Source organism: Phasianus colchicus, chromosome 1 (assembly GCF_987193195.1).
Source record: "Phasianus colchicus chromosome 1, bPhaCol1.hap1.1, whole genome shotgun sequence".
Taxonomy (NCBI): Eukaryota; Metazoa; Chordata; class Aves; order Galliformes; family Phasianidae; genus Phasianus; species Phasianus colchicus.
In genome coordinates, this window is record NC_143436.1 from 134,275,086 (window position 1) to 134,301,899 (window position 26,814).

At 42.8% G+C, this 26,814-nt stretch overlaps 1 protein-coding gene across 6 annotated transcripts in view; it reads right to left on the reverse strand.

Annotated features, from left to right (window-relative positions):
- AFF3 (ALF transcription elongation factor 3) overlaps positions 1-22,376 on the reverse strand; it is a 321,596-nt gene extending 299,220 nt beyond the window's left edge. For all 6 annotated transcript variants that reach the window (XM_090127339.1, XM_090127334.1, XM_090127329.1 and 3 more), the window contains exon 1: positions 22,163-22,376. In XM_090127339.1, coding sequence (XP_089983465.1) covers positions 22,163-22,215 — 53 coding nt within the window. In that variant the 5' untranslated portion in view covers positions 22,216-22,376. The remainder of the gene's footprint in view (positions 1-22,162) is intronic.
- Between the last annotated feature and the right edge of the window lie 4,438 nt (positions 22,377-26,814).

Here is a 26,814-nt window from a genome sequence, read left to right on the forward strand (position 1 = left end):
CCTTTACACAATCACCACTGACATAATCTGTTGTTTCTGCATTCTGAGTCATGACAAACCATGCAGGGAAAGAAGAGAAAATGATGTGTTCTTCACAAGAAGTGTCCATCTTCCCTCTCTCTACATCCTCCCAGAATCACATATATAAAGCATTTATGTGCCTGATACAAAAAACACATTTGTGCTCAATATGCTCAGGGAGGTTTATGTTTTTCTCTAAAAACTGGCACTGCGATGCCAAGGCCATATTCCCAGAGACCCAAATTAAGGCCATTTTGGGAGAAGGAGAAGTCCATGACTGTAAGAAATGTGAAGGAAGACTGAGGTAGTCTAATACACCTCTTGAAGGAAGAAGTGAGGACTGGGAAGCTGTATTTCTGCAAATGAGAAAGCCTCTCCCACTGACATACTGTAGCCCTGTAAATGTCATCCTGAAAGAAAAAAACACAACCATTCCAGTTTAATTTAATTCTTTTCCATGTAAGAGATTTTAAATGTCCCAGTTTTATGATACTTAGGAAATATTAACAAAAATCTGCAGAAATCTGGAGATCTTTCTGCTGCTACATAAATAATTCCTTTGTCTCCACTCCCAGGGAAGTGCAAAGGGCACACAAAGATTCGTACCTTCTCCTTCCCTCTCCCTCTGTCTTTTCAGAATATTTTACCCAATTCAATGTGCAGGAATAATCTCGTTCTCAAGCAGAAACTTTTATGAAGTCTAAATAACTGATTCCACACATTTAATCACAGAAACCTCCTTTTATCCTTTAATTAAGAAGCACTGGCTGTAGAAATTGAAGTGGCATGCGTACAAATATTTTCAGACACAAAGGAAGAAGCAAAGCTAACCGAGCGATTTGGTAAGAAAGGAGAACAATGTCTCCCAGACCTTCTGTATTCTTTAGTTACAAGTGATGAGACCATTTCTATTTGGGTGGTTTTACACAATAAATTTTAAAGAGTAGTTGCTTAAGTACATCTAAAGGTTAAAACCTCAAGCAGCTAATCTGTATGTAAGAACAAGTAACTGTCAAATACTTAACCTTTTACAGATTAAAACTGTCTGCCTAACAGATGTGAAATCATCATTGTTGTAATTGTTATAAGTAGATATCTGAGCATTTTGTGGAGATGGATCTTTTTTTTTTCTGAGCAGTAATTTTATGCCCCAGGTCACTTGCGTGTTCATGGCTGTGATAAAACCACTGCCTTCCATGAAAAGTTATATGCCAGGGCTTTACAGCTGCTGTACTGGTTTTCAGCATTGAAGTTATTGGTGGTAACGGGCAGTTTTAAATTATTATAAAATGAACTTGTAGGGGGACTGGAAATGTTTTATTGTTCGGCTGCTGGAAGTGGTTATATAAGTGAATTTTCACAATAGCATGGCCAAGGTATAGGAGGAGAAAGTGTTCCAACTTCTCATAAGCCATAAAGGTTACTGTAAAATACTGTTCTTTGTCCGTTCTGGATAGAAATATGCACAGCTATTGCAATATATTTTAAATGCCATTTCTTTATCAGTTAAAAGTATCAAAGATACAAGAAAAACAAAGATATTCTACTGTAGTAAGTGAGCATGGAAACAGTATTTTTCACCAGTCCTAGCAATTAGACTGATGCTCATCAGGTGGTTCCCGCATGGGTCTACTGTTAGGCCTGTGTCCTGCAACCACATCAGGCATTCTCCTCTTCAGTCACAGTGAAATGTAATCATAACAGTATTGAGTGACAAGTCAGTTTGTAAGTCCAGTACGTCACATGCAGGTGTTAATTCTGGCACGTGAAGAGAGCAGAGGAGAGGCACCATTAAAGCTCGGCCTTTCTAGGACTGCTGAGCATGCACTGGGGAAGTGGAGCTGCCTCAGGCTGAGCTCCAGGCCTCAGCCTCCTCTCTCCAACCACCTTTTTATAGTTCTACACCATTTTAACTGCAAGTACCAGAGGTGGGAATTCTCCACGTGCCAGGGGCTGCCTGGCCCAGGCACCTTCACTGCCCCTCACGGCCACCTCCACACCTCCTCTCCTGAAAGGCCCGATTTTCTTCAGCTGGAAACTTCCAGCAAACATTTATTTGGGGCTTCAAGCCAAATACAGAACCTGCACCTTTTTGTTTCTTTTTCCATCTTCCACATAAATTGGTTTTGAAACAAGAAATACTTCTTTTTAACACAGGTCTACTCCATGGATTGATAGGTATTTCTCCATCAACCTGGTTTCCTAAGGAAACACAGAGTAAGACCACAGTGTCTACCCATCAGCTGCTCCTTTTCTCCTGGCAGCAACTCTGAACCTGCTGATTGATTTCAACTGAATTTCGAAAAAGTCCTACAGAAAATGCAACTGTTTTCCACCCGCGTCCACAAAGGGAGGCAGCTGCAATCAGTAGCACAGAGTTGGTGGCATGGGGCTGCTGGCTTATAGCACGCAGACAAAGCAGGGTCTAGTTTTTGTTAAGTCCAGTGCTCAGAAAAGCTTTTTTTTTTTCCCTCTACCTAGACGACTGATGACTAAAGATTATTGCAAAGCCTATAAAGATTGTCAGTAAAGCTTACAGTAGAGCCTATGAGTATTCAAAGCCCAATCACTGAAAATTGAGGTTTTCAAGAGCAACGAAATTCCACAAGATTTAATACATGCTTTCTTGCTGAGTACTCTGCAAATGACCCCTCACATCTTGACTCGTCTGAAACGGAGATGCAAAAGTTGGTGCATCACTACCGCCAGGAGGAGGGGTCATTTCCAGGACACGATGAAGCAATATGCACTGACCTGAACTCTGCATCGATGCTGTTTCCATACAAGTTTATTTGAGAGCTGAACTTGAGCAGAGAATGCCAGCTGTGCCATATTGTAAAGTGGATTTGTCATGTGGATTTATCCATACTTTGTCCATTAAGTCACCCTTGGGAATGAGCTCTAGTTAGAACTCTCTGATAGATGTGAAGGGTTTTTATACAGGGAAAAAAAAAAAAAAAAAAAAAAAAAAGGAATGCAGTGATTCCAAGAGACTGGAGGAAAAAAGAAGAGGTATTATTAGCACATCGAAAGGCATCTGAAATATAAATTATTTGAAAGCACATCATTTTATATATCCTGTTAATTACATGGTTAATATTATGGAATCTGACAACTCCCTATAGACACCAGGACTATCGATGAGTTCCATTTTATGTTAGAAATTTCTCTCTTCTTGTGCAGAATTACCTCTTTAACCTCTTTCAGTTCAATAAATTCACATTAAAATGTGACCAGGAGTGACAACCTTGGAAGAGGACTAACCTCTCCCTCTATCATGTCATTTTAGCCTCAGTCTCAAATTGGTGCAGCACTCCCATAGCTATTAGCTCAGCTCTTCTCCTGCCTCCTGAGTAGATGAAACAGTATGTCTAATTAATTTACAATCCTTAAGTACAAAGGTAGCTATCAGCAAAACTACATTAAAATCAAACTACCAATAAGGTAATTGTAAAATCATAATTTTCTGGGATGTTTTCACTAAATAGCATCTTAGCTTTGTAGCTGAATGTTTTCCAAAGTCTAGCCTTAGAGCTATGTGCAAGTCAAATATTTCATCCATTACAGTATATATAGTTCCACAGGAAAAAAAAAAAAAAAAAAAAAAAAAAAAAAAAGGCAGATACTCTTTAATACAATGAAATGCAATTTAAAGCCAAGTCAATAAGATACTAACCTCTTATCCTCAAATGAGGGCTACGTTATACATCATAGGTTAGAAGTTAAAAATGAAGAGAATGGTTCTTGCCACTCATAATTCAAAGACTGTTGTCAAAAGCTTTCTGTTCATAGAAATTCTATCAGTTTTATTCAGCTGGCAAAAACTGTGCAGTATTCTAAGTAGCTCAGACAGATAGCTTTTTTAGCTATACAGCTCAGAGCCAATTTTTCCTGAACAGCATAAGGACTTGATTTTACTAATGTATACATGTTGCACTCTACCCGGTTCCAGAAATAACCGGCATCCGTGAATGCAAGCTGGGATCTAGGGAGGATACATGCTAACAGCCAGATTCTCTATTCTGCCGTGTGCTCCCAGATACAGTTCTGAGTGGCAGAAAAGTTTTCCTGCCCTAAGAAGCCCTCCAACAGCACAAGGGTGAATGAGGAAGCTTTGCTGCTGTCCATCTCCCTTCCTCCGTCTCACCAATGAGAAAATACTGGATATTGATGGTATGCAGTGAATCCTGTACACTGCATATTCCTTTCCCCTATGGCACAGCACTCTCCTAGGCTTGGTCTTAGACTTTTCTTGTCAGAGGAGCTTATGTAAAAGGCTGGGAGGGGGGCAGAAAGCTGGACAAACCAGAGACTTCCCTGCTATTGTCCAGAGGTGGTTATAGGCGAGATGATGAAGCCTTAGGTGTGAAATCTCAAACTGTTTGCTAAATGCTGTTTGGTGTGACTGGCCCTGAGGAACAAGCAACTGCAGCAGGAACAGAGAGAGACGTTCTTCCTGAAAGGAACAGAACAGGATGATTGTTTGTCCCCGTCTTCTTTCTAGAAAGAAATCATCTGCTATTGCTAACGCTGAAATCTGTGCATCATGCTCATGTCTGCACCAGGTTCAGGAAGATGACAGGAGTTGCCAATTAGAGATAAAGGCTATCTTCAAAATCTGGATAGGAGCCACTAATTTTGACTGCCGTATAGTGACACTTCTCATTCTTACAAGAAATGCCTATAATTTGGTACAGGCATTATGTTAGCTATATTTTACATCTATATAAGTAAATTCAGTTAAATAGTGGCACATATGTGTGCAATTTTCCACATACCGATGCCAGCACCCTGCAGACTGTACAGCAGGCTACTCAGTTTACATCCTCATGTATTTTGCCTTCTCACATATAGGCAGGCCTGTAGTTATTGATATTCTTTTAGAAATCTGACCTGTTGTCTGCGGGGAATTATTATATGTCTCACCAGAAAAATGTGTAGAGGGGATAGCTCCTGCACGAGAGCATGAGGACACGCATGCCTTTACCCTTATGAGCTGCACATGCCTTTTCCCCAGACACATACCTAGCAGGTGCAATCCAGACTTTCATTTGTCACTCAGACACCAGTAATGGGCTCCCTTGAAATACTCTAAATAGATTAGATTAGGTGAGAATTATCTTCTCTTTTTAGAACATCTCAGCATTAACAACGAAACTGGGTACATTTTCTGGACAAATGTTCTTTCTCTGAAAATCCAAAAGATGAGACAAACATCCTTGTCTCCTCTGAATAAAAACATTTACCAGTCCTCACTAGAGAGAAGCAGCTGGCTTCAATTAATCTGGCATGGAAACATTAAACTTAATAAATATAATGACATTAAGATCTAAAACTTCTTCTACAAGACTCAGGTATTGAGATGAGCTGCACAGCTTGGGGTAGAGTTAGGCACCCAGCTCCCAGAATGTAATTCACAGCATTGGCTGCCAAAATTCCCACACTGAAGATGGGGGGAAGCCAGCACCCAAAAACAATGTTCTCAGTAGCCATGGGAGCCAGACCCTGTGCCTGCCAAAGGATGGAGTCAAAGAGAACTTTGTTTTTGCTGTGATTAGACTCTGCCATGAAAGCAGTAGACATTACTTGAGTTGTGCACACTCCTGGGCATTTCAGTTAGACAGTTGAAGGAGAATGGAGATAAGTGCATTTCTCCCAGGAAACTATGGCAACTTGGTACCTAGTTGGGTTGTGTAGGGTTTCTGCACTGGAGATTTATAAGAGGAACAATGAGAAAGAAGGGGACAGACTCTTTAGCAGGGTCTGTTCTGATAGAACAAAGGGAAAGGGTTTCAAACTGGAAGAGGGGAGATTTTGATTGGATATAAAGAAGTTGGTTCTTTGTAGTAAGAGTAGTGAAGCACTGGCACAGGTAGCCCAGAGAAGTGATGGATGCCATGTCCCTGGAGACATCCAAGGTCAGATTGGACAGGGCTCTGAGCAACCTGGTCCATCTGTAGGTGTCCCTGCTCATTGCAGAGGAGTTGGACTAGATGAGCTTTCACGTTTTTTTCCAACTCATACAATTCTATCATTCTATGATTTCAGTAAGTTAATTCTGACCACACTGTGCACATAAACCATTATGTTATACTGTCCTTACAAACTGTAAAAGCTGAAGTAAGGATCTGCTTTGGTGGTACATGACCAGCTAAATTAACCTCCTGGCATAAGCCTGCAGTACTTCGTTATGCAAATAAAATCAAATTCTAGTCTCCAAACAACTGAGAGTTGTTTTTGGCTGATGTTGTGATCGTTAGGCATGTTAAATGGCAGGTATAATCAAAGTGATTTTTAGTGGTTCAGGTAGGTAGCTAGTATGTTAGTAACCCATTCAGCTTCCAACCTAGGTATGTCTCCAAGCTGCTAACAGTCATCCTTTGTGGATTATGTGCTGCACTTTGACTTCCCAGAGCTGCTTGCTTTTTCTGTAGACTTCAGACCTAAGATTCTTCTGTGCTCCCTTAATGTGTGCTCCTCATAAGAAATAAAACTGTGCCTCCTGCCTTAACTGCCTGCCTTTCTCAGCAGCCACACATCTCAGATCGCAGACTTCAGGTTTAGATGCCTTACTGTCTGAAGTACTTTACAATGAATGATCTACTGACTCTCTATCATCCTTAGAAAATGAAGTCTCAGAGAGAAGCCTGGTTCAAACCCTTTCCTTGTCAGCCTGTTAGGTGTCCCAGCTGGCAAGAAAAAGGTTGGAAATGCATATAGCAGTTTCCCAAAGAAGTACATCGTTTGATACACTGGCAGCATAAAACACACAGAACACATGCCTGCTGGAAAGGTTCCCCTGGCCCACATCCTTCTGGGGAGCTTTGCGCATGTAGACACAGCCCAGTGGGGCAGAGACTGAAAGGGGCCTTCACGTACAGCACTGTGGGCCTAGGTCTAGTAGAAGCATGGCTGTATTCATGTGATGCTGAGCACAGAAGACAAAATACAACGTCTTGCCTCCTTACAAAAATATGGGACAAAGCTGGTGTTGCTCCCTATGAACACAGCCAAACTCTTTACAGAGCGACTGACGCGATGCTCAGTGAAAGTGGTGCCAAAAAATCTCAGAGCATCACTTGAGATAAATACAACCCCAGTGTTAATAATAATACCATTTGTTTTTATCATCACGCTGTGTATTTTTGCAATATCTTTCACTGCATCTGGTCTGTATCAACTGTCTAGTAATTGAGTGTTGACAGTAAAATTATGTAAAATTAATTTTGACACCCTTTCTCTGAAGTGTCTGTTCTGTTCTTCTATGTCCCTGGAATGAAATGTTTTGATACCAGTGATTTTCTTCACAGAAAACAGCTCCCAAAGCTCCTGTTGCTACAATTCTATCCTCAATTCTGCTGAATGTGTCATTTCCTGGCTCTACCTCATCATGATTTTAGCTTGACAAGTTCGTTGTGTTTTTTGAAGATCCTCTCCTATATTTTGCCATTATTTAAGAGGTCAGTTTTTGCTCACTTTAAAAATTTGACCAATGGTAATTTTCTGGTATTCAAATCATGTATCACGCACTAAGGAAAGCATCAAGAATGCTCTTTGCCTATTGGAAAAAAAGCTGATAACATATCTACTGAAGACCTGACCAGATCATGTCCCATAAACGGTTACTTTACTTTTGCTTGATTGCCGAGAGCTGAATATTTTCAAGCAGATCATATTCATGAATGCATCATGCCTCACTATTTCATCTGGCCAAAGATTCATTAAAAATCTACTTAAAGCTCCCTTCCTAATTTATATCGCTTCTACGAGTTGCTTTGATTTGAGAAATCTCTTTTGCAAAAGGAAAGTCATCCATTGTTTGGACTTCAAACGGAAATGTAGGTGTTTAATTGGTGGATGTGGTTTTCATTATACTTTCCATCTCCACCACAAACTCTTTTCATAAATTGTGACAAGTCTGTTGGCAGCCTGCTGCATCAGACTGGAGGTAGCTGTCTTGATAAGCATGTCGCCCAGCTGAAGGAAAACATGAATTCCCTCCAACTTTGCTCAGAATTGCTAATTAGCTTAAAGGCAATGTCCTGAATTGGCACAGAAAACCACTGAGAGAAAGTCCTGGGGAGAAATGTGACTATAACTCAGTAGGGTATAGTAATATCTTAAAGGCTTTCTGGCTTATTGAAATCACGCTAGCATCTCTGCTCTGTGTGTACTCCTTATTTACACACAAATGTAGTGATTTACAATCCAACGTAGTCTCTGGTTTCATTTCAATGCAGCCCATATCATGATGGTAAAGAAGTCTTATTTGCCAGAGAAAGAAAAAACATAAATGTTTTCATTTTTGTAAAATCAGTTGCCACATCTTGCAAGTGTGAGATCTTTTCCTCTCAAATGAATGCAGAGGTGGGGGTAAAGCAAGCACTCATCTGGGCAGAGTTACAATCCTTTTGCTGCTATTTCTCAATGGGGCTCATTCCTGCTCTCATTCAGATTGAAGATAAATTAATAAATAAAAACAAAAAGCTGCCATTAGGAGAAAAAAACTGAGGATTGGAACAGATAGAAGAAACAGAACAGAAAGGAGAGGTCTCGCTTTAATCATTCTTGGATAATTTTGCATTCTTTCTGATATTTTCTTAACTTTTCAGCAATAGGATGGCTAGGGTAACAGGCAGTTCTCTCATTGCTCAAAAATAATTTACCTAGGAAAATGTTTAAATCTGCAAGAACCAACCTGACTCTGGGCCCCATGAATCATGATAAAATAACTCACATAGAATTATAGAAGCATAGAATCATTGAGGTTGGAAAAGACCACTAAGGTTGTCTTTTCCCACTATCAGCTCATCCCCACCATGCCCACTGACCATGTCCCTAAGTCTCACATACGCATTTCTTGAAAACCTCAAGACGGCACTGGGGAGAGCAGTTGGCTGAACTGCCAAACCTGAAAATATTAAGTGGAAATGAAACAATCTCAGTTTTTCCAAAACAAAGACTTGGGAAAAGTCAGTCATTGTTAACCTGAAACGCTCTGTCCAGTCCCTGCACCCACCAGAGCCTCAGAGTCTGGAGTGTAAGCAAATCAAAAGAGGAGAGGAGAGCATCTGCAAAACCACAGTTACATCACCTTTCATTCAGGACAGAGAGAAACCCTTGGTCCTCTGTAGTATCTCCACTTTTGAACATCCTCAGACATGGGGGAAGAATACGTAATCACAGTGTGGGCCTACCAGGCTCCAATCCCTGACCTCTTAGGGTGACCCAGACCACCACCACCCTTGGGATGGTCCTCACACATTCACAGCTCTTAAGCTAAAGCTCTCCTGAAAAACAAAGTGATGCAATCAGGGAAGATACTCAGGATGCCAGTGATAAGAGCATTCACCTGACACCTACAAAACTTTCATGCAAAGAAATCAGATGGAGAATTGGATTTAAACTTGTAGGGTTTTGAGGTATAATTTGCAAAACTGCCTACGCTGTCAGGAAGAGCACCTTTATGGGTGCACAGTTGTTTATATTCTCAGGATAATAGTCTAGTTTGAATGAGTATGGGCACAGTGAAAAACAGTGCTCATGGTTTAGTCTCCCACATGTGCCAGTCCTCCAGGACATGCCCTGGAAATTCTGACATGAAGAGCAGAAGTCAGCAATTCTGCTGGGACTCCCAGGCAAGCCCATCACAGAGGAAGCCTGACATCCAGAAGACCTGGAAACCAGCCAGTCTGTGCACAGCATGTCCATCCTGCATGCCTGCATTCAGGTGCATCAGATTTATTATGCATGTGCAGATCACCTGATTTATTACCATGGTTTATTACCAGGTGCAGCAAGGCCGGCACATTCAGAATTTGTTGGATTTACTGCACATACATGGGACATCTGTGAGCACACAAACTTGTCTCCTGAGACTTCTGAGGAGGAAATACAGGATCCATACTCAAACTTCTGGATTCACTTTGGTTCTGTACTTCTCTGAGTGCAGACAATGACTTCTGGGATAAGGCAAATGCAGCTACTTTAGCATACCCTTACAGCTATTGTGAGAAAACTTGTTTGTACTTTCAATCCTCAGGAGGCAACTGTGAGAACATAAAGGTGAACTAGCAGCATTTCAATAGAGCTAGCCTGTTCCTGTTCCACGGTACAGATCCATTAGCACCTAATGAGTTACAATGACTTGAGCTTTAACAGATGACTTTTCTTCCGCCAACCAAATTACAGTAAAAGCAGCACTGAAATTTTATTAGCTGGTTTTGCATTTGAATATGAGTTGAGGAAAAGAGAGCACCTGAGTTACATATTTGCTCAGAAATTAGATTTCCATTTTCTTTTGAACAGAAAAGAATGTATGAGAGGTGTGTTTCCAATTCATTTCTAAAACTGGGAATTTGTGTGCATTGTACTGCTATCCAGGTGCGGCTATAGGACTCTGATCTGAAGCAGCAGTACTGCACTGGTACTCCATAGCACTACTGCAAGAAGTATGTTTAATTAGTTCCCACTGGTGCCACGTGTATTCTGATGATGCCCTGAATAATACCCAGTAGTTATTACTGCTTCAGTAAGCTCAGCCCTAAGGAGTAACCTTCAACACCGGTCCACAGAGGCTGTCCTAGGATATTTTGCAGGTTGCAGCATCATGTACACAGAGGTGGCATTTATTTATGCCATTTGCTAGAGTAAGGGATGGCTCACATGCTCTCATTGCCTTTGATCTCATATGACCTCAGGCTCCAATCATCCCACAGATAACTTCACGGCACTGAGATACACAATACTGCACCAGGAAACCCTGAAGAAACCACAGCAGGCAGGTTGGAACTAGATAATCTTTAAGGTCCCTTCCAACTCAAATCAAAGCTGTAACTTTTACCTGTTTGGATCACTGTAGCCCTGAACTACAGTGAGTAACAGACTGTCACTTAACAAACCCATCTACTGAGAGCTTTGCTAATGGCCATTTTGCTGCTGCTATGTGAATGTCAACTTGCACACTTGGACTTCATAACAGAGGACCAGCTCTAGCTGCCCCTTTTTCTTTACAGCTCTTCACCAGCTCCCATGCGACCTCATGATCAAGGACCTACAATTAGGAAACACTATTATAAAAAGCCATTACAGAAAAGCTGGCCCTATTCTTCAATTGGCCCATTCGGGCAATTCACTCTCCAAGTTCCCAGCTAACACCTTCCGGCTATCCTTATGGTGTCACTTATGCTTTACCCTCATAAACATGCACAAAATCACATTGTTGTTCCTTTTGAGGTTGTTGCTTAGAAAGTCCCGTTTCTTCCCATCATGCCCACAATCCAGCATCTGGAAGCACTGTCAGGATGGTGGCTTGCTGTGACCACTGTTTGTTTGGCTGATTATAACGCTCCCCATTTTTCCTTCCTGACCAGTTTTGCCTATATTCATTATGGTCTTTTGTCTTCCAATTTGTCTGCAAAGTTTTTGATCCCACAACCAGCTTTTTGCTCTGCACAGCACCAAGCACAGGAAATCATAGAATCATAGAATCATACAATGGCCTGGGTTGAAAAGGATCATAATGATCATCCAGTTTCAACCCTCCTGCTATGTGCAGGGTCACAATGGTGATGCAGTAACAACAGCAATGGGCAGAAGGGTAAAATATCACTTACCGCCCCCTCCTGCAAAGCACCAACCATTTCAGTTCCTCAATGAAACACTGGTTACAACAGGGATGTGAGCTGTTTCAGTATTGTTTCTATTGGAGTGAAGATTTAAGCTGTTTGTTTTTACTTCTGGAAACCTTCAGTGCAGTTTAATTTCAAATTATCCATGCTCCGCTATTAACCACAACTTTTATTATTTTACTATTTTCCTTTTATCCTTCTTCTTCTTTTTAACCCAAGTGATAATTTATATCTTTTTTTTTTTTTTTTTTTTTTTTAACTATAGGTTACTTTGCTGCGAGTGTGTCAGAGAACTCATTTTTCTAGTTCCTTTGACAAACCTGACATCTTGCAGCTGTTACACATCTTGTTTCAATTACATCTCCAGATAAAAAGAATTCTTAAAGCCCTAGGGCTACAGATGGCTTCCTGGTGAGGGGCTAATTCTAACTTTGGTTTAAAGCCTTTTTGGTGGTCACTATTCTTGAGCAGTTCTCTTCAGCCTTCTCTTATGCCCTCCCCTCCCCTCTTCCAATCCTGCTTTCTCTCACAGTCTAGCCCCCACTCCTCCCAGGTCATTGGGAGGAGAAGATTCGGAGCACCAGCATCCATTCCTGCCTCTTCCCAGAGGTGCCTGGAAGAGAGTGAGCTATCTGCCGCTTGAACCTTATCTCCACACATCATACAGGCAGCTTACAGCAGGGCACAGCTGAAAGAGCACAAATCAGCACAGTGACAACTCAGACCACCGCTAATCCCTCATAAATTCTGGGCTGCCCCACAGACTTGGGAAGCTCTTGACAACTGGTGATGCTCTCAGCATCTGGCAAACCACTTGTGTCTAATTGGGTACCCTGAGATATTTATACTGTGCTTAATGGTTACAGAAGAGATTGATCACCCTATTCTTGGTATCTATCCAAAAAGGGTATATAAAATCCTTTGATCTTGCTAAGGCAGCAAAACATGTCTAACCATCAGTTATGTAAAGGTGGTTGTTATTAATTTGAATACTGCACAGAGACGAAAGAACAGAAGTACCATATAATGAGATATATTAAGACTACAAAAGAATTAAGTGAAGCCGTTATGTTATGAATCATGATTTTATTGTTTAGCAGTCAGCTCTTGATGTAATTCAGATAATAATGAATGGGCTAATTCCTTCCACCTTTATTCAAGCAAAACTTCCATTGACTTCAAAGAGAAAGTTGTCCAAGTCAGGACTACAAATTGCAGCATCTATCCCATTATTTGTAAATGCTTTTTGGAATAGAAAGTGTTTCCTTATAATGGGCTATCGCCAATAACAGTAACATTTACATAATAGAAATCTCCTACCTAAGTGTCTTTCGTGTTCAAAGAAGACTTTTAATTCCTATTGCAAACTGCCATATTAAAAGTTCCTCTGCAAACCCTAATGTTTATTAAGGCATAGGAATGTACAGAATTTCACAGTTCCATTTTGATCATCTTTCCTTCTGCTCAACATTTTTCATTTCATTTTACCGTACTTTTTATTTTTTTTTCCCCCTCAGGAGAACATGTTATTTATTGATTATTAGCAGAGAGATGATTTATCATTGCAAATATTTCTCTTTTTCATAGAAAACAAGGTGCCAAAATAGAAAAAATGTGCTAAGCCTTGTTACATTTTAACAGATGCCAGAAGTATTTGAGGAAACAAATGAATAAACACTCATGCATCACCCTTTCTCTCACTCTATAGTTCTATGTATAAGTTAGCATCCAACATAACATGTCAGATTGGTACCATTAAGTAATTCTTAAAATAGAAGCTCAAACCTTGAAAAATGTGCTTAAGTGTAATATTTCGTTTTGATCAGGGCAGGACTTCTCAGGTTTTTGAAAAGGTCTCTTTTTCTCCAATTAGAAAGTATGCACCTCCATCTGGAACTTATTTTGATACTGTGAATCTTATTGCTTCAGAAAAGTACATGGAAAAATGGATGGGCATTACTTGATTGTTTTACATTGAAATTAATTAATTATGAAACAGCTGCCATAGTCTAAATTACTAATTTCCCCTTTCAGTGAGAATGAATTTACAGGCATTGGCAAAGCATACAAAAATAAAGGCAGAGACTAGAAAGTCTGTAAGAAGGGAAGTTATGTAGAATTGTCTATGATCTGTATTTCAAGAAAGTAAATAATTAATAGGTATGGAAGCATATTAGAGATTGCTCTTTCTATTATACAGTCATATCGAAGCAGTAAAATAATGCTTTAAATCTCAACAACAAATGTAGCACAGGACTTGGTATAGTTTACCTACCCAGATAATCATTTTTTCAGCTGAAAACAGCAATTTTTTTCACATTACAACCAGACTGTGAGTTGAAAGAAGCTCCTCAGTCATTTAGTCAAGACAGATGAGCAATGAGTGTTAGAAAAGCTACTAAGGCATCAAAAGATCTACAGTCAAGGCCATTAAAGACTAGCTAATCTGCTCTAGTTCTAATTCTCCTCTAATGGGTTTCCTTAAATGTGCTTTATATCAGCTGTAATTAGTTCAAGATACTGCTACTTCTAAGAACAACAACAAAAAAAAGGTTGCATTTCTACCACCATAGTATGTAATCATGTTCACACAGCCATGCACCCAGGCGAGGAGGTTCTTGAAGAGTGTTGTAAAAGACACCTTGCTTGGATCTACAAAAGCCAATGCGCATCTGCAGAAACTGCATTTTTTTTATACTTTCCTTTCATGGGGTTATCTCACCGCCGTTTTACCTCAGATGCTGCAGAATCAACTGAAGTAAACAGGCAGAAATACATTAACACACACATACTGGAAATACGTACGTTTTTTCTTCCAGTGCTATGATATTGGAATAGATTTTCATAATCAGAAATAATCAAGAAAAAATGTAAACTCCTATGGCCCTTTTGGAGCAATCTATGCAGTGAAAAGAACTATAAGCTAGCTGCAAACACGTTGCTATATCCAAACACGCAAGGCAATGTGGTAATACTAATTCAGATCAGTTGGGATCATGGTGGCTTTCTTGCAGGGAGCCTAAATAAATGGAATAGCACACAATCTCCTTTTGTACTAAGAAATTCCTGTCAGCCTTCAAGCCTAACCACAAACAAAGCACATTGTAACATTAATTTACTCTTTAAACTGGTGACATTTAGCTAACTCAAGGTCATCATCCTGGAGAAAATGTTACACTCTCCTTGCCAAACAAAAATGAAAAAAAGCACACTTAGCTTTTATTGTTACTTTGTCCTTTAAAAACAGTTGATGACATGACAGGTTCCCTTGCTGACTGCTTCAGAAACAAAAAAAATGTAAAAATGTTTCTTCTATTGGATGCATACCAACAGCATTGTCTTCTCTAAAGCATCTCTGACAACACCATTCATTCATTTGTTCTGGATTGAGCTTCAACCATCTACTGCACTTGCTGTGCTAAGACAGAGCACAGATACATTAAAATTATGTCATTCCCTCCCATAATCCACAGACCCGAGAGCCGAACCCTTGCGGTCAGTCAGAAGCAGTTGATGACAAAGAAAGAATCTACCTTCTCTCGGTAGGTAGGCACCATTCAGCAACATTAGAGCAAAATTCAAACCCACACTGAGAAGGATTAGGATATCTGCCAATGCCTATGCCTCAGAACAGGCTCTCCAAAACCTTCACAGAGACTGAAGCAAGTTTAGAAACAGGGAGATGGACAATAGGAGAGAGCATGGCTGATAAGACTTCTAAATCAGATCCCTACAAATACAAACATACTTCCCCAATGTTTCTCCCTCCTGTCCCACTCGTCTGTCATACATGCAGTAAGAATTGATCACCCCTCAAAGCAACCAAAACATACTCAGTGTAAGAGGATACTGCCTTCGTCCTCTATTTGTCCAGTCTTGCCATTCAGAAAAATGAGGCTGAGCCACAAAGGACTCTTTCTTTGGTCCCAAAGATGTGAAAACAACCACACGGAAAGACTGGGTTACATTAAGAAGTTGTGTGGCTTTGTCAAATACAACCCTCTTGTTTTCAGTTTTAAATACTTGCAGTTGTGGGTCATCTTTATTGAGAAACAAAGCACAGCAACAAAAGGCTTCTTAGCAGAGATTTCTGGTCTCTCCTGCACAATTTTAAGTGTTTCCTGACTGCTGAGGCCACCGCTGCTGCATTGGAACTAATTTATTTAAGAAAAAACGAACATAAAGGATCTCTGAGGATAAGTTTAAATTGCATTCCAACTGTCACATTTCCCAAGATACACCATATCCTGGTACTTGGTACGTGCATGCAGGTTAACATCTTCCTAAGAGAATAAAATGCAGTCAACCTAAGTCACTAACACATACTTTTTGTTTGTTTAAGGTACCGGGAAAGCTGAGATACCATGCTGTAAGAGAGGAACACAAGTAGCTCTCTCATGCATTTCTACCTCTGCAAAGACATCATAGAAAATGTTTAGCACAGAATGTTAATAGGCGCCATTGTGTTCATTTAACCACTGTCACACTTCATTCACTCTTTCTCCTAAGTATGAATTTGTTGCTACCCACAAATTATTCGGAAATTATATAGGTTATTACCTGAGTATTCGACTACAAGTGTCCATTTTGGCTCTCCTGAGACCTTAGGCAGCGGCAGCAAGCGCAATCAGTGTCCTAACATTGATTTTAGCAGACAGAAGATCAGTTGGTGGCCCCGCTGGTAATGCTGCAAACACGCTTCCATATATGGCTGACTTGCTCACTTTTTTCAGATGTTTAATGGAACTTTTCAGCTACCCAACAGTATTTGCAGAGCATTCACTTTCTGAATAAATGTGCAGAAAGTTTTGAAAGCCAGTGCAAGATGATCATCAGATAAACCACCCCAAACACACAGCAAAGTGGGGGTTGACTCCTGACCCCATGGTCCCTTTGGGTTGGATTCCCAGCAGAGACACCTGGGTGGGAAGGTGGCATAGCAATAAAGTCAGCAAGGCTGGGGTGGGCTCCTGTGGGCTCCCCAGCAGACGGCAGCCATGAAGCCAGCCCTGGGCATGGCAATTCCCACAAAGCAGCAGGGCAGAGCTGCCGCAGGGACGGTCTTGTTCCAAACAAAGGAAGCTGACAGCTTTCCTCGCTTACACTTTCAGTTTTTCACAAAGCAACTTGTAGTTTTCAGCTGGAATTAGCCTTACAGCTAACCAGCCCATGCACAAAGACGTTGTCTCTGGGGCTCATGGAAATTGCAATTTTTTTGATATCTCATTTTGTGAGGATGTCACTTCCAAGTTATTATTTGTTCACTGTTAGGTGAGATACGTACCATCTCACACAGAATTTAACCTCCCTGTTTTCTAGCTGTAGTTAATGTAATTTTTTCTTCATTTCTATTGATTTTCTTTTATAACTGCTATTGTTAATAAAGTTATAACCAGACTTTCAGATATCTCTGAACATATGTTGTGAATAATTGCTGGAATTCTTTTTATCCACGCTTTGTTGTTTCATAGTCATAAATATGACTAGGAAATGGATTAATTCACTACACGAGGTTAAAAACCTTGCAATTAAGCAGTTGCTTTTTAATGACGGTGTTGCAGAGATGAGTATAATGTTGATCCTAAAATATGGATGACAGGAAAGATGTGCCCATAACCTGTATTGCTTCTGTGCCTTTTTCTTTTTTTTTTTTCCTTCATAGTTCATATATCTCCTCCACTAGTTTTAATAAACCTGGTATTTTCCTCAGAATTTTCACAAGAATGTGAAATGTGGTGGTAGTGATGGGTTGATGGTTGGACTTAGGTGATCTAAGTGGTCATTCCAACCATAATGATTCTGTGATTCTAAATGCTGCACGCGCTTCACATCTTCTCTGGAATTGCCTTCCAATAATCAGGAGGTTTCTGCCTCAGCTTTACATGGAAAACACATTCAAACACAAGTCTGCAAGTCCATCAGGAAAGATCAAGAAGCTGCTAGCTTCATGCTTCAAACATGGGCACCTGTGGGCTTGAGTGTTCATGGCCCTCAATGGAGAGACTCAAAAGCAGATTCACTGTAGCACTGATGTATCCACATCTCATTGATCAGAAAAAAAAAAAAAAAAAAAAAAAAGCATTAAAAAAAAATCCTAAAACAAGGTTACTGAGCATACTGTAAATCGGAGATAATAAGCCAGATCTTCATCTGATACAAAACATCAAAGCCTCTGGACTCAGTGGAGCTCTATGGGCTTATATCAGATGAGGATGTGGTACATCACATCCAGCAACTGAGAGCTCACATGGTCCTACAGGCGTATTTTTAAGATTATACAGCTGATGCTTATAAAATACTATGGCCACGAAAAAGCTTGCTGTTATTATTTATACTTATTATGTTTAGCACATACAATTTATTCAGTGCTGTACTGAAAAAAAAAAAAAAATCAAACAATAAAAGCAATTCCTGACCCAAAGGGTTTACAGCCTGAAAAACAGGCATCAGGAGTAAAGAACATGCTGTGAAAACAAGAGAAGGGAACAGCCAATAGTTATTACACTTGTTATTGTTTGCTCACGATGTACAATCATCACAGGAAGAGCAAATTTTTAGCTGGGATCTTAGCGAGAGGAAGGTGGTAACCATCAGTTGACCCTGGGAGGAAAGCAGAACAGAAAGCACCACAGAGAAAGAGACAATAAGGAGACAAATGAGATTTCAGGGTTACAGGTAGAAAGGGACAGAGACGTAAAAGAAAAAAGGGACAAAGTCCAGGACATAGGCTAGAATAGAGCTGTAAAAGAGATGGGACATAAAAGCAGGCACATAGGTATTTTTTCTGTGAGAGGGAGGTATCATGGCTGTGTGCTGTCTGCACATGGGCGGCCTGGCCTGGCCTTTTACCCCACTGTGACAATGACTTGAGTGACACCCTCACCTCAAAAAGAAGTCACTGCTTACTGTGATCCAAAAACAAACATCTGGATATTCTGCTTTGGCTGAAGAAGCACTTGTCGAATTCGCTTTCTAAAACTGTCTCCATTAGACACCACAGAACATGAAATAAAAGTCTTGATTCAGACAAATACAAAATGTAGCGACTGAAAGCTAGACAACCCAAGATCAAGAAATTACAAAAGGTTCATTTATAAGAGCGCTGGATGTCTGGCCACTTTTTGTTAATAGCAACTTCCAAACAAAACTCTCATTGACTTCAAATGGAGCAGGAACAGACCCAAAGATAGCAAATGAGCCAGTAACTCAATACGTGGTCTGTACGACACACCGGGCCACCTTACGCTGTGGCATTTGATATTGATTGCAGCTTGGAAGCTCTACAGCTATGCATATATATATATTTTTTACACAACTATCCAACCTCTACAGAACTGATGCTAGCTGAGAATATCTAGAATTACCAATGCCAAATATACTGATTATATACATGGCTTCTTTTACCTAAACATTGTTTTGTTAATGGCTAACAAATATACCACGCTCAGAATTATCTTCTTGTTTGACACGACACAGTAAGGAATTAAATAAATCTGCAAATTGTTTTTAATGAATGGGAAATAACTTCATTCTATGCATCTGTCTTACACAGGCATTGAGGAGGGGGACACATCACCCATGGGCTTTCACCAGGGCTGGCCATGCACTAAGCCTAAGCACTCAGCTAAGGGCCTGGCTGTATTTTGGTGTAGGGTTGTTAAATAAAGCAAATAACGATGCGAATGCCTACAATACAGAACCACTCCTCGTGTCCTTTGGTCTCCTCATTCGCTGCTTTCCAGCACATGCAATATGTCTTACTGCTAATGGAGATTTTCCATCTCTCATCTGGTGTAAACAAACACAAAATTATGACATTGGACAATATCCATCCTCGAGTCTGGACATATTGGATACAAATAATAAAAAGAGACAAACAGGAGGTGGGGCTGTGTGTTTGGGACAGACATGTTGCTCAGAGGTCACAAAGCCCCAAGTGATGTTGGTTTGACCACCTCAAAAAAATAAAGAAAGAGCTTACCACATGGAAACGGGTTTTGTTTATGACACAGATTTGTGTATTCTGATGAATTTTCTATTTGAGATGGTACCTATCCATCACTATTTGAATTATTCTAGTTTACCAGGAAGCTGAAGTGTTAACGGCACAAATAAAACCCAGGGAAAGTGCTCCTTAGTAGAGAAGAGCTTACAGTATTCTCCCATTTCACTTCACTGGTTAAACGCTGTCTTACAGCCCTGACACAACACATTATTACATTTTCGATGTTACAGCAGAGTAAAAGACATAGCACGTATTAATTGGAGAGCAAATTCATTAACAGCATAAAAGTAACAATCAATGAGAATTGATCGGCGTGCTTCTGTTCATCTGGAAAACCCTTCCCACACCTTTTTGATTTTCCAAGAACATACCAAATAATAATAATAATAATAAAAAAACCACTTGAGAAGACCGCGTTAATATTTAATTACTGCACACTTAAGCAAAACGTTCACCAAATACTGCAAAAAGTGGATTTTCAGTCATCAGTTAAGCGCACAAATTGTCATTATAGCTACATTCCAAAGAATAAAGGACAACATTCATTCTTGCTGCAGAGAAAATTAAGTCTCTTAAGTGCCGCTCTTTGCTGCTGAGCACTTGCTTGTTATCTTTGTGCTATATTTTATTTTCCTTTTTGGTCACACGGCACCCACTCAGGTGCAGCTGCTCCTTGACACCATCTCTCTAAGTTTGCACTGCCTTTTGTTGGTTTCTCTTTCAATTCAATTGGTGCCACTTTCAAAGTGACTGTTTGGAAACATGCGTCAAAACAACTGCTTTGTGGCAGACCCTCCCTGCCTGTGATCTTGGATGTTCCAACCCAAAGCCACGGAGCACAAGCCTACAGACCCTGGGTTGAAGCCCCTGACCTCCTTGCTCAGTATATGGGGGCCCAACCCCTGTTACAGGGGTGAGAGATCAGGAAGGAGCGTGGGCCTGCTGCTACACAGCAGCTTTTAACTGCGATCTGAAGCCCTTCTGCTGAACCCAGCTTCTGAACAAGCAGCAACAGAGGGAAAACAAACAGACAAAAAAATCTATGAAAGCACAGGATCACTCCTAACACCAATACTGACATTTCTAAGCGTGTCACTTAGCTGGGAGATGGTTGATGTCTCTTTGGGCTCACACCTGATCTTCGTGCCTACCGTGGTTACTTCCGAGTGCCCCCACAACAGCCAGAAAACATGCTCAAAGGGTCATAGAGGAGCAGACCCAAAGCCCTGTCTCTCCAGAGTCACACTGCTGGCTTTTCAAATTCAGTACTCACTTCAACAGCTAGCTCAGGGAATGGATGATGAACGTCCTCATGCTTTGGCTGGGAAAAAGCAAATCGCTCCAAAGTTCATCTTCATTCAACAAGAAAGGGAAAAGCATTTGGACGCATCAAGGTATTATTTCCCCTGCTCTCATTTAGTAGAAACCCCACACAACTTAATTGTTAAACTGTGCGTGTGGACCGAAAGCTTAAAATCAGACCTGAGACAAACGCTGTGCGTTGCATATAAACCGAACATTGGTATTTATAACTGAAACGAGGACATAACCTTAACTCGTGTCGCAGGCAGAAAAGCTGTAATTAAAAACTTTTATGGGGCAGTAACTAATTTTGCATGATAGGCGCTCTTTTCAAGTTCCCACCGCAATATAAAGTTTTATGGGCCGCCCGCTATCAGCACGCAGTGGCATTACTCAGCCCCAGAGGCTCTCCCCCTCCCGAGGGCTTTGGCAGGGAGAAGCTCCACGCTGGGGTCTGTGACACCTGCCCCGCGGGGACAACGCGCCCGCCGACACACGGGGATCCCGCAACGCGTGGCAATACATCACAACACGAATAAGAGAAAAGCGCGACCGTGATTTGGGGCAGAACTCCGCACACCGCCCCCCCTCCCCCCCCCTCCCCACACACCCCTTTCCCTCGCAGCGCGCTCCCCGCCGGCACTCGGCAGCTGCTCCGGGAGTTGCGGGGGGGGGGGGGGGGGCAGTGGGGGGGAGGCAGCGCTTCCCACCTCTGCCGCTAATGACATTTCTAGAAATGGGCTCCCTCTCCCGCAGCCGGGGGGGCGCGGGGGAGGTCAAGGGCACGCGGTGCGGGGGGCCAGGGCGGCAGGGAGCGGGGCACTGAGAGCGGCCAAGCTGGGGGAAAGGGGCGTGCGGAAGGGACGGGGGTGTCTGCGGCACTGGGAATGATTTGGGGGGGTGCAGCCGATGGGGAGGGGGCATCCTCCTGGAGGGGAGCGAGCGGCAGGGGGTCCCCCGAGGTGCTGCACCCCGTCCTGCTGGAGCTCCTCCAGTGATGCCCTCCCCCCCCGGCCCCCCGAGACGCTGCACCCTACTGGTGCTGCACCCCGCGTTTATCGCTGCCCTCCCGCTAAACGCACCGCCGCCCCCAAATGATCGCAGCCCCCGATGGCTGCACACCTCCGGTGAGCGCGCACCCCTCGCTCTGGTTCCATCCCCCTCCACCCATCCCGTGTCCCCCCAGCCCGTGCCCGCCGCTTACCACAGCGAGTCCAGGTCCCACTCCTGGAGCAGAGCTAAGTCGAAGCTGTCCATGGTGAGCTCAGCTCAGCTCAGCTCAGCTCAGTGTCGCTGCGCCGCAGCCGCCCGGCGTCCGGGACGCATCCCGACTGCACGGCGGGCGGGGACACCCCCCTCCTCGCCACCTGCCCCCGCTTTCCAAACAGAAAGGAACAAATTAAATAATAATAGTAATAATAATTAACAAATATTATTTATACAATAAAAAAAAAAAAAAAAAAGAAAAGGAAAAAAAAAAAAAGGATCGTGACACCGCTCGTTCGGAAGCGGCGCGGCGCGGCTCGGCTTGGCTCGGCTCGGCTCGGTCTCCGTACTCCGCTCCCGCCCCGCTCCGCTCCCCCCACACCTCCTTCCTCCCTCCCTCCCTTCTGCGCGCCGAGAGCGCGGCCGAGGCGGCGCCCGCCCCGCGCACGCTGCGCCCGCGCAGAGTCCGCGCAGCGCCCGCCCGGCGCGGGGGGGCGGGCCCAGGCTCGGCACTTGGTGACAACTTGCACTCGGGGCACGGTCGGGTTTTTTGGGGTTCTCATGCGTGCCCTCGTGCCGTGCCGTGGGCTGCACCTGTGCGAAGCGCAGCACCTTCGGGATGCGTCTACGTAAAGTCCGCGCGTATGTGCGCGGTGGGTCGAGACCCGCGGTGTGCACGGGTCCTTTAAACGCGGTGATGGGTGGTTGGGAATAGAGGTGCCGGTGACGGGGGGAAGGGGGAGCGATGCGTTTCAAAATGCTTCCCGTATCATCGGGCTTTTTGGTTGCCGGAGAAGTGCCGTGTCATCGCAGAAGGGAGAAACAATGTGCAGACGCGCTCCGAGGGAAAGGCTCGAAACCGGCACGGCTCTCGGAGAGCCCTCAGAACCCTGAGCCGCTCCGGAGCCGCCTCGATGCCTTCGCACAGCCAGGGCGCTGCTGCCTCCTACCGCCGGCACTGCCCGGCCCCGCGCCTGGCACGCGGTACGGGGAGGGCTGCGGCACCGGGGCAGCCGCCGGGCAGAGGAGGTGGGAAGGGGAAAAGCGGGGCAGCGTCGATAGGGCCGCCTAGAAACAGCCTTTGCTGTCGGCTGAGGGAAGGCTTAGCGGGGCTGACGAAATTCCCCATGCAAAAATTAAAAGGGCTGCTCTGAAAGTAATGCCTCCTGTTTGATTCTTTCGGCCCACGGTGGCACAGGCAGATGTTGGTGGGATGGCAGTAGAGGTTGAACGTTCCCGCCAGCATCCCGTTACATGTTGTTGCCGTGCGACAGATGGCAGCAGAGGGGCGGTCTGACACAATGGTGTCTGACATGGAAGTGTGGATGGAGCAAAGGTGTGTCACTGAATTTCTCCATCCGGAAAACAATGGGACCCACAGAGATTCATCAGTTCCGAACAGTTACTGAAACAAAACAGTGAAAAGTTGAACTGCGTGGGTAACGTTTTTCTAGCAACAATACTGTCATAGCAGCTACAAAGCATTGGGTCACCTCCAGTGGTGCAGACACTTACAAGCATGGCATGCATGCAGGCTCTTGTTCAACGCTGGTGAAAAGGCATGGCTAACGGTGGTGACTATGTTGAAGAAGAATGCTTTGTTACTGAGAATTTGCTCTATCAACCAGTGTTTCTGTTGTAGTCTCCACTGAAATAAATAGGAGGCATTATTTTTGGAGCAACCTACACACTTACATGTGAAGGAGCAAGGGCAGCCTACTGACACTGATCTTAACCACATCCCACCTTGCAACACCCTCGACATTCTAAGTGACATTTGGTAGCCCATGTTGCAGCATCAGCCTGGTCCTTCCACAGAGCCCCGACATGCGTAGTGATCTGTGGCAGAGCTGAAATCACCCTTAAAAGGGAATTGAAAATGGAGAGGTTTGGGCTGCCATTGTGAACTGAATCAATAGAGGGAGACCCCTCTGCATCAGTGGTGAAGCTGCCCCTGGATGGCACTTTACAGACCCAACAGAGACTTGGGAGGGATATTCTGTGAGCTAAATTCATCCTCCAAACCAAGATCAATATGAAAAGGAGACAAACAACATCAGCAGCACTGAGTGAGTTAAATTTCAGACAGCAATACATAACGATAGCAACATAGGCAGCGTGTTTTATGTTTTTAATATGTTTTAATACATGAGCTTTTTGTTTTGTTTTGTTTTGTTTTTGCATTTCTTGCATGTATATTGTTATTGTCGTGTTCTTTTCTTTCCCATCATGGCCATGATTCTCTTCTCAGGCAGAACACAGTACATCAGCGCTAACTGCATTGAAATTAATATCATCTGAAGATCACTGTTTAGCTGCCCAGAGCTAATTGGGTTAGGTTGAGTTGGGTTGGAAGGGACCATCCAATCCAGCTTTGAGCACCTCTAGGGATGGGGCACCCACAGCTTCTTGGAGCAGCCTGTGCCAGTGCGTAATTGCCCTCTGACTAAAGGATTTCTCCCTAACATTTAACCCAAACCTCCCCTCTTTTAGTCTGAAACCATCATCTCTTGCTGTGGGACTTGGCAGTGTGATATTCAGCTCGTGCAGGGAGCAAGGCCTGTTTCCTCAGGAATGCATGGTGCTGCATAAATAAAAATAAGCTATGTGCTATCTAACACTGCTCATCGTGCATATATTTTTAATGAATCATGTAGACATTACTTGGCCCCTCGTTGTGCTCTTTCCTATGTTAACAACTCTTCATTAAGAAAAAGCAAGCAACTGTGCCCAGTCAAGTTGACTTTCTATGAAGAGCTGAAGGCCTGAGAACAATATGTAATTCAAACCCATTACATAAAGAATGCATGTTACAAGAAAGCTGAACATCATCTTAAAAGTTGACATTTCCCTCTTCTCAGACGCTCTGTCTTGAGTGTGGCATAGCAACTGCCTGAGGAAGAGCAGAGATAATTGTAATGCAACATAAAATAAGGGGGAGGTGAGAAATACTACATTTTTCACATCCTATGTGAAAAATATCCCCATAGTATCTGTTCAGCATAACCTGCCTTTATAATACTTACCCAGTGAGAAACGAATTCCCAGGGAACGCACAAGACCTTGGCTGAATGCTTTCACAGACCAGTAAAGGAGTTCTGGGGGTAAGATTCAGAATGATTTAAGTATATTTACCAGCATAGGAAATTCCTCAGCATGGTGGAATCACAGAATGGCTTGGGATGGAAGGGACCTTGAAGCCCATCCAGTCCCAACCCCTGAGGGATGAAAAGCCAGGAAGCATTACTTAGCCTTGCTCATGCAGCTCATCACTGTGCTGAGTGAGGCTCCATGGGGACAAGAGCTCGTAAAGCAGAGTGGGTGTTGCAGAATCGGTCCCTTGGAGCTTTAGGATGTGTCCTGTTTGTCCAGTGAGCTCTTAAGAAATCCATTGTCTGTCTTTTATAACAAACGGGCTGCTATTTAAATTTCAGTGCAACACTCCACTTTAATTAGATACTTAGAGGCTTAAATACTGTGGAGTTTGAAACATGTTTTTTCTCAGCCTGGTAGAGTTCACAGCAAGGCAGAGCTACTGGATTATCCAGTCCAGTGGGCCATATACCACTGCCCAACCAGTTTCACAGACTTCTCCTGAACCTCGCTGTCTGAGCAGCTGCACAGCCCATAGTTTAGTTCTCCAACCATAATAAAATGCATGTTCATAAATAATTTTACTCACTGAACAGCGTTACTTCCCTCCTGCATCTCTATATTTTTAACCTGATGATATTTCATCGTGGAACTGCTAAGTTCCATCACACAACTGTGGCTTCAGCAGAGAGCAAAAATGACCTCTGAACAGAGCTTCGACTCGCATTGAAATTCCTTAGGATGAAATCTGTGTTCATATCTAATAACCAGTGTATGCCAAACCCTACCTCTGACTTCTTGTTAAGTGCTCCTCAATCCTGTGCTCTTATATGCCACTTACTGTGCTATTATCTGCTGTGTTCACTGGGTGGTTCTTTGCTAGTCACTACAGAAGATGCCAAAATTATTGTGAATGATTTCTCTCCTGCAAATATCATCACAGCCTATTTATACACCGTGGCTTCTGAGATTTGATAAGACCGGAGTGTAATATGGCATGGATACAGATGCTGTCAAAGCTAAGCTAACACAACATATTTCATCGCCCTCCCACTTAACATGCACAATACACAAATGGTTACAAACTATCTCTCTTTTAAAGAAGCAAAATATACGGGTTTAATTTTTAATGATTTAGCTTGGTAATTAATCCGAATTATTAGTTAACAATTGCTAAAACGGAGAACGATAATGGATTCGGCGGATAATGAAAATATTTATTATTTTAATAAGTTGCCTGGCTGGAAGCCTCAGTCAGACCCCTGTCTGCTGGCCACATCCTGCTTTGGCTCATGTGCAGGACCCCCAGCAGGCGTGTCTGCGGCTGTGCCCCTGGACGGAGGAACAGACATCACTGCTCCCATCTATTGATGTCGACATCTATCATGTCAGCTAGAGAATTGATCCGTCTTAAATTATGAGCCGGGCCTGAAGGAATTATGCCAATTAGAGACACGCATTTCTTTTCTCTCGTTTCTCTCTTTCCTGTCTTTTTTTTTTTTTTTTTTTCCCTCCACACAAAAGGTTTGGAGATCTATTTATGTTATGAAAGTCCTC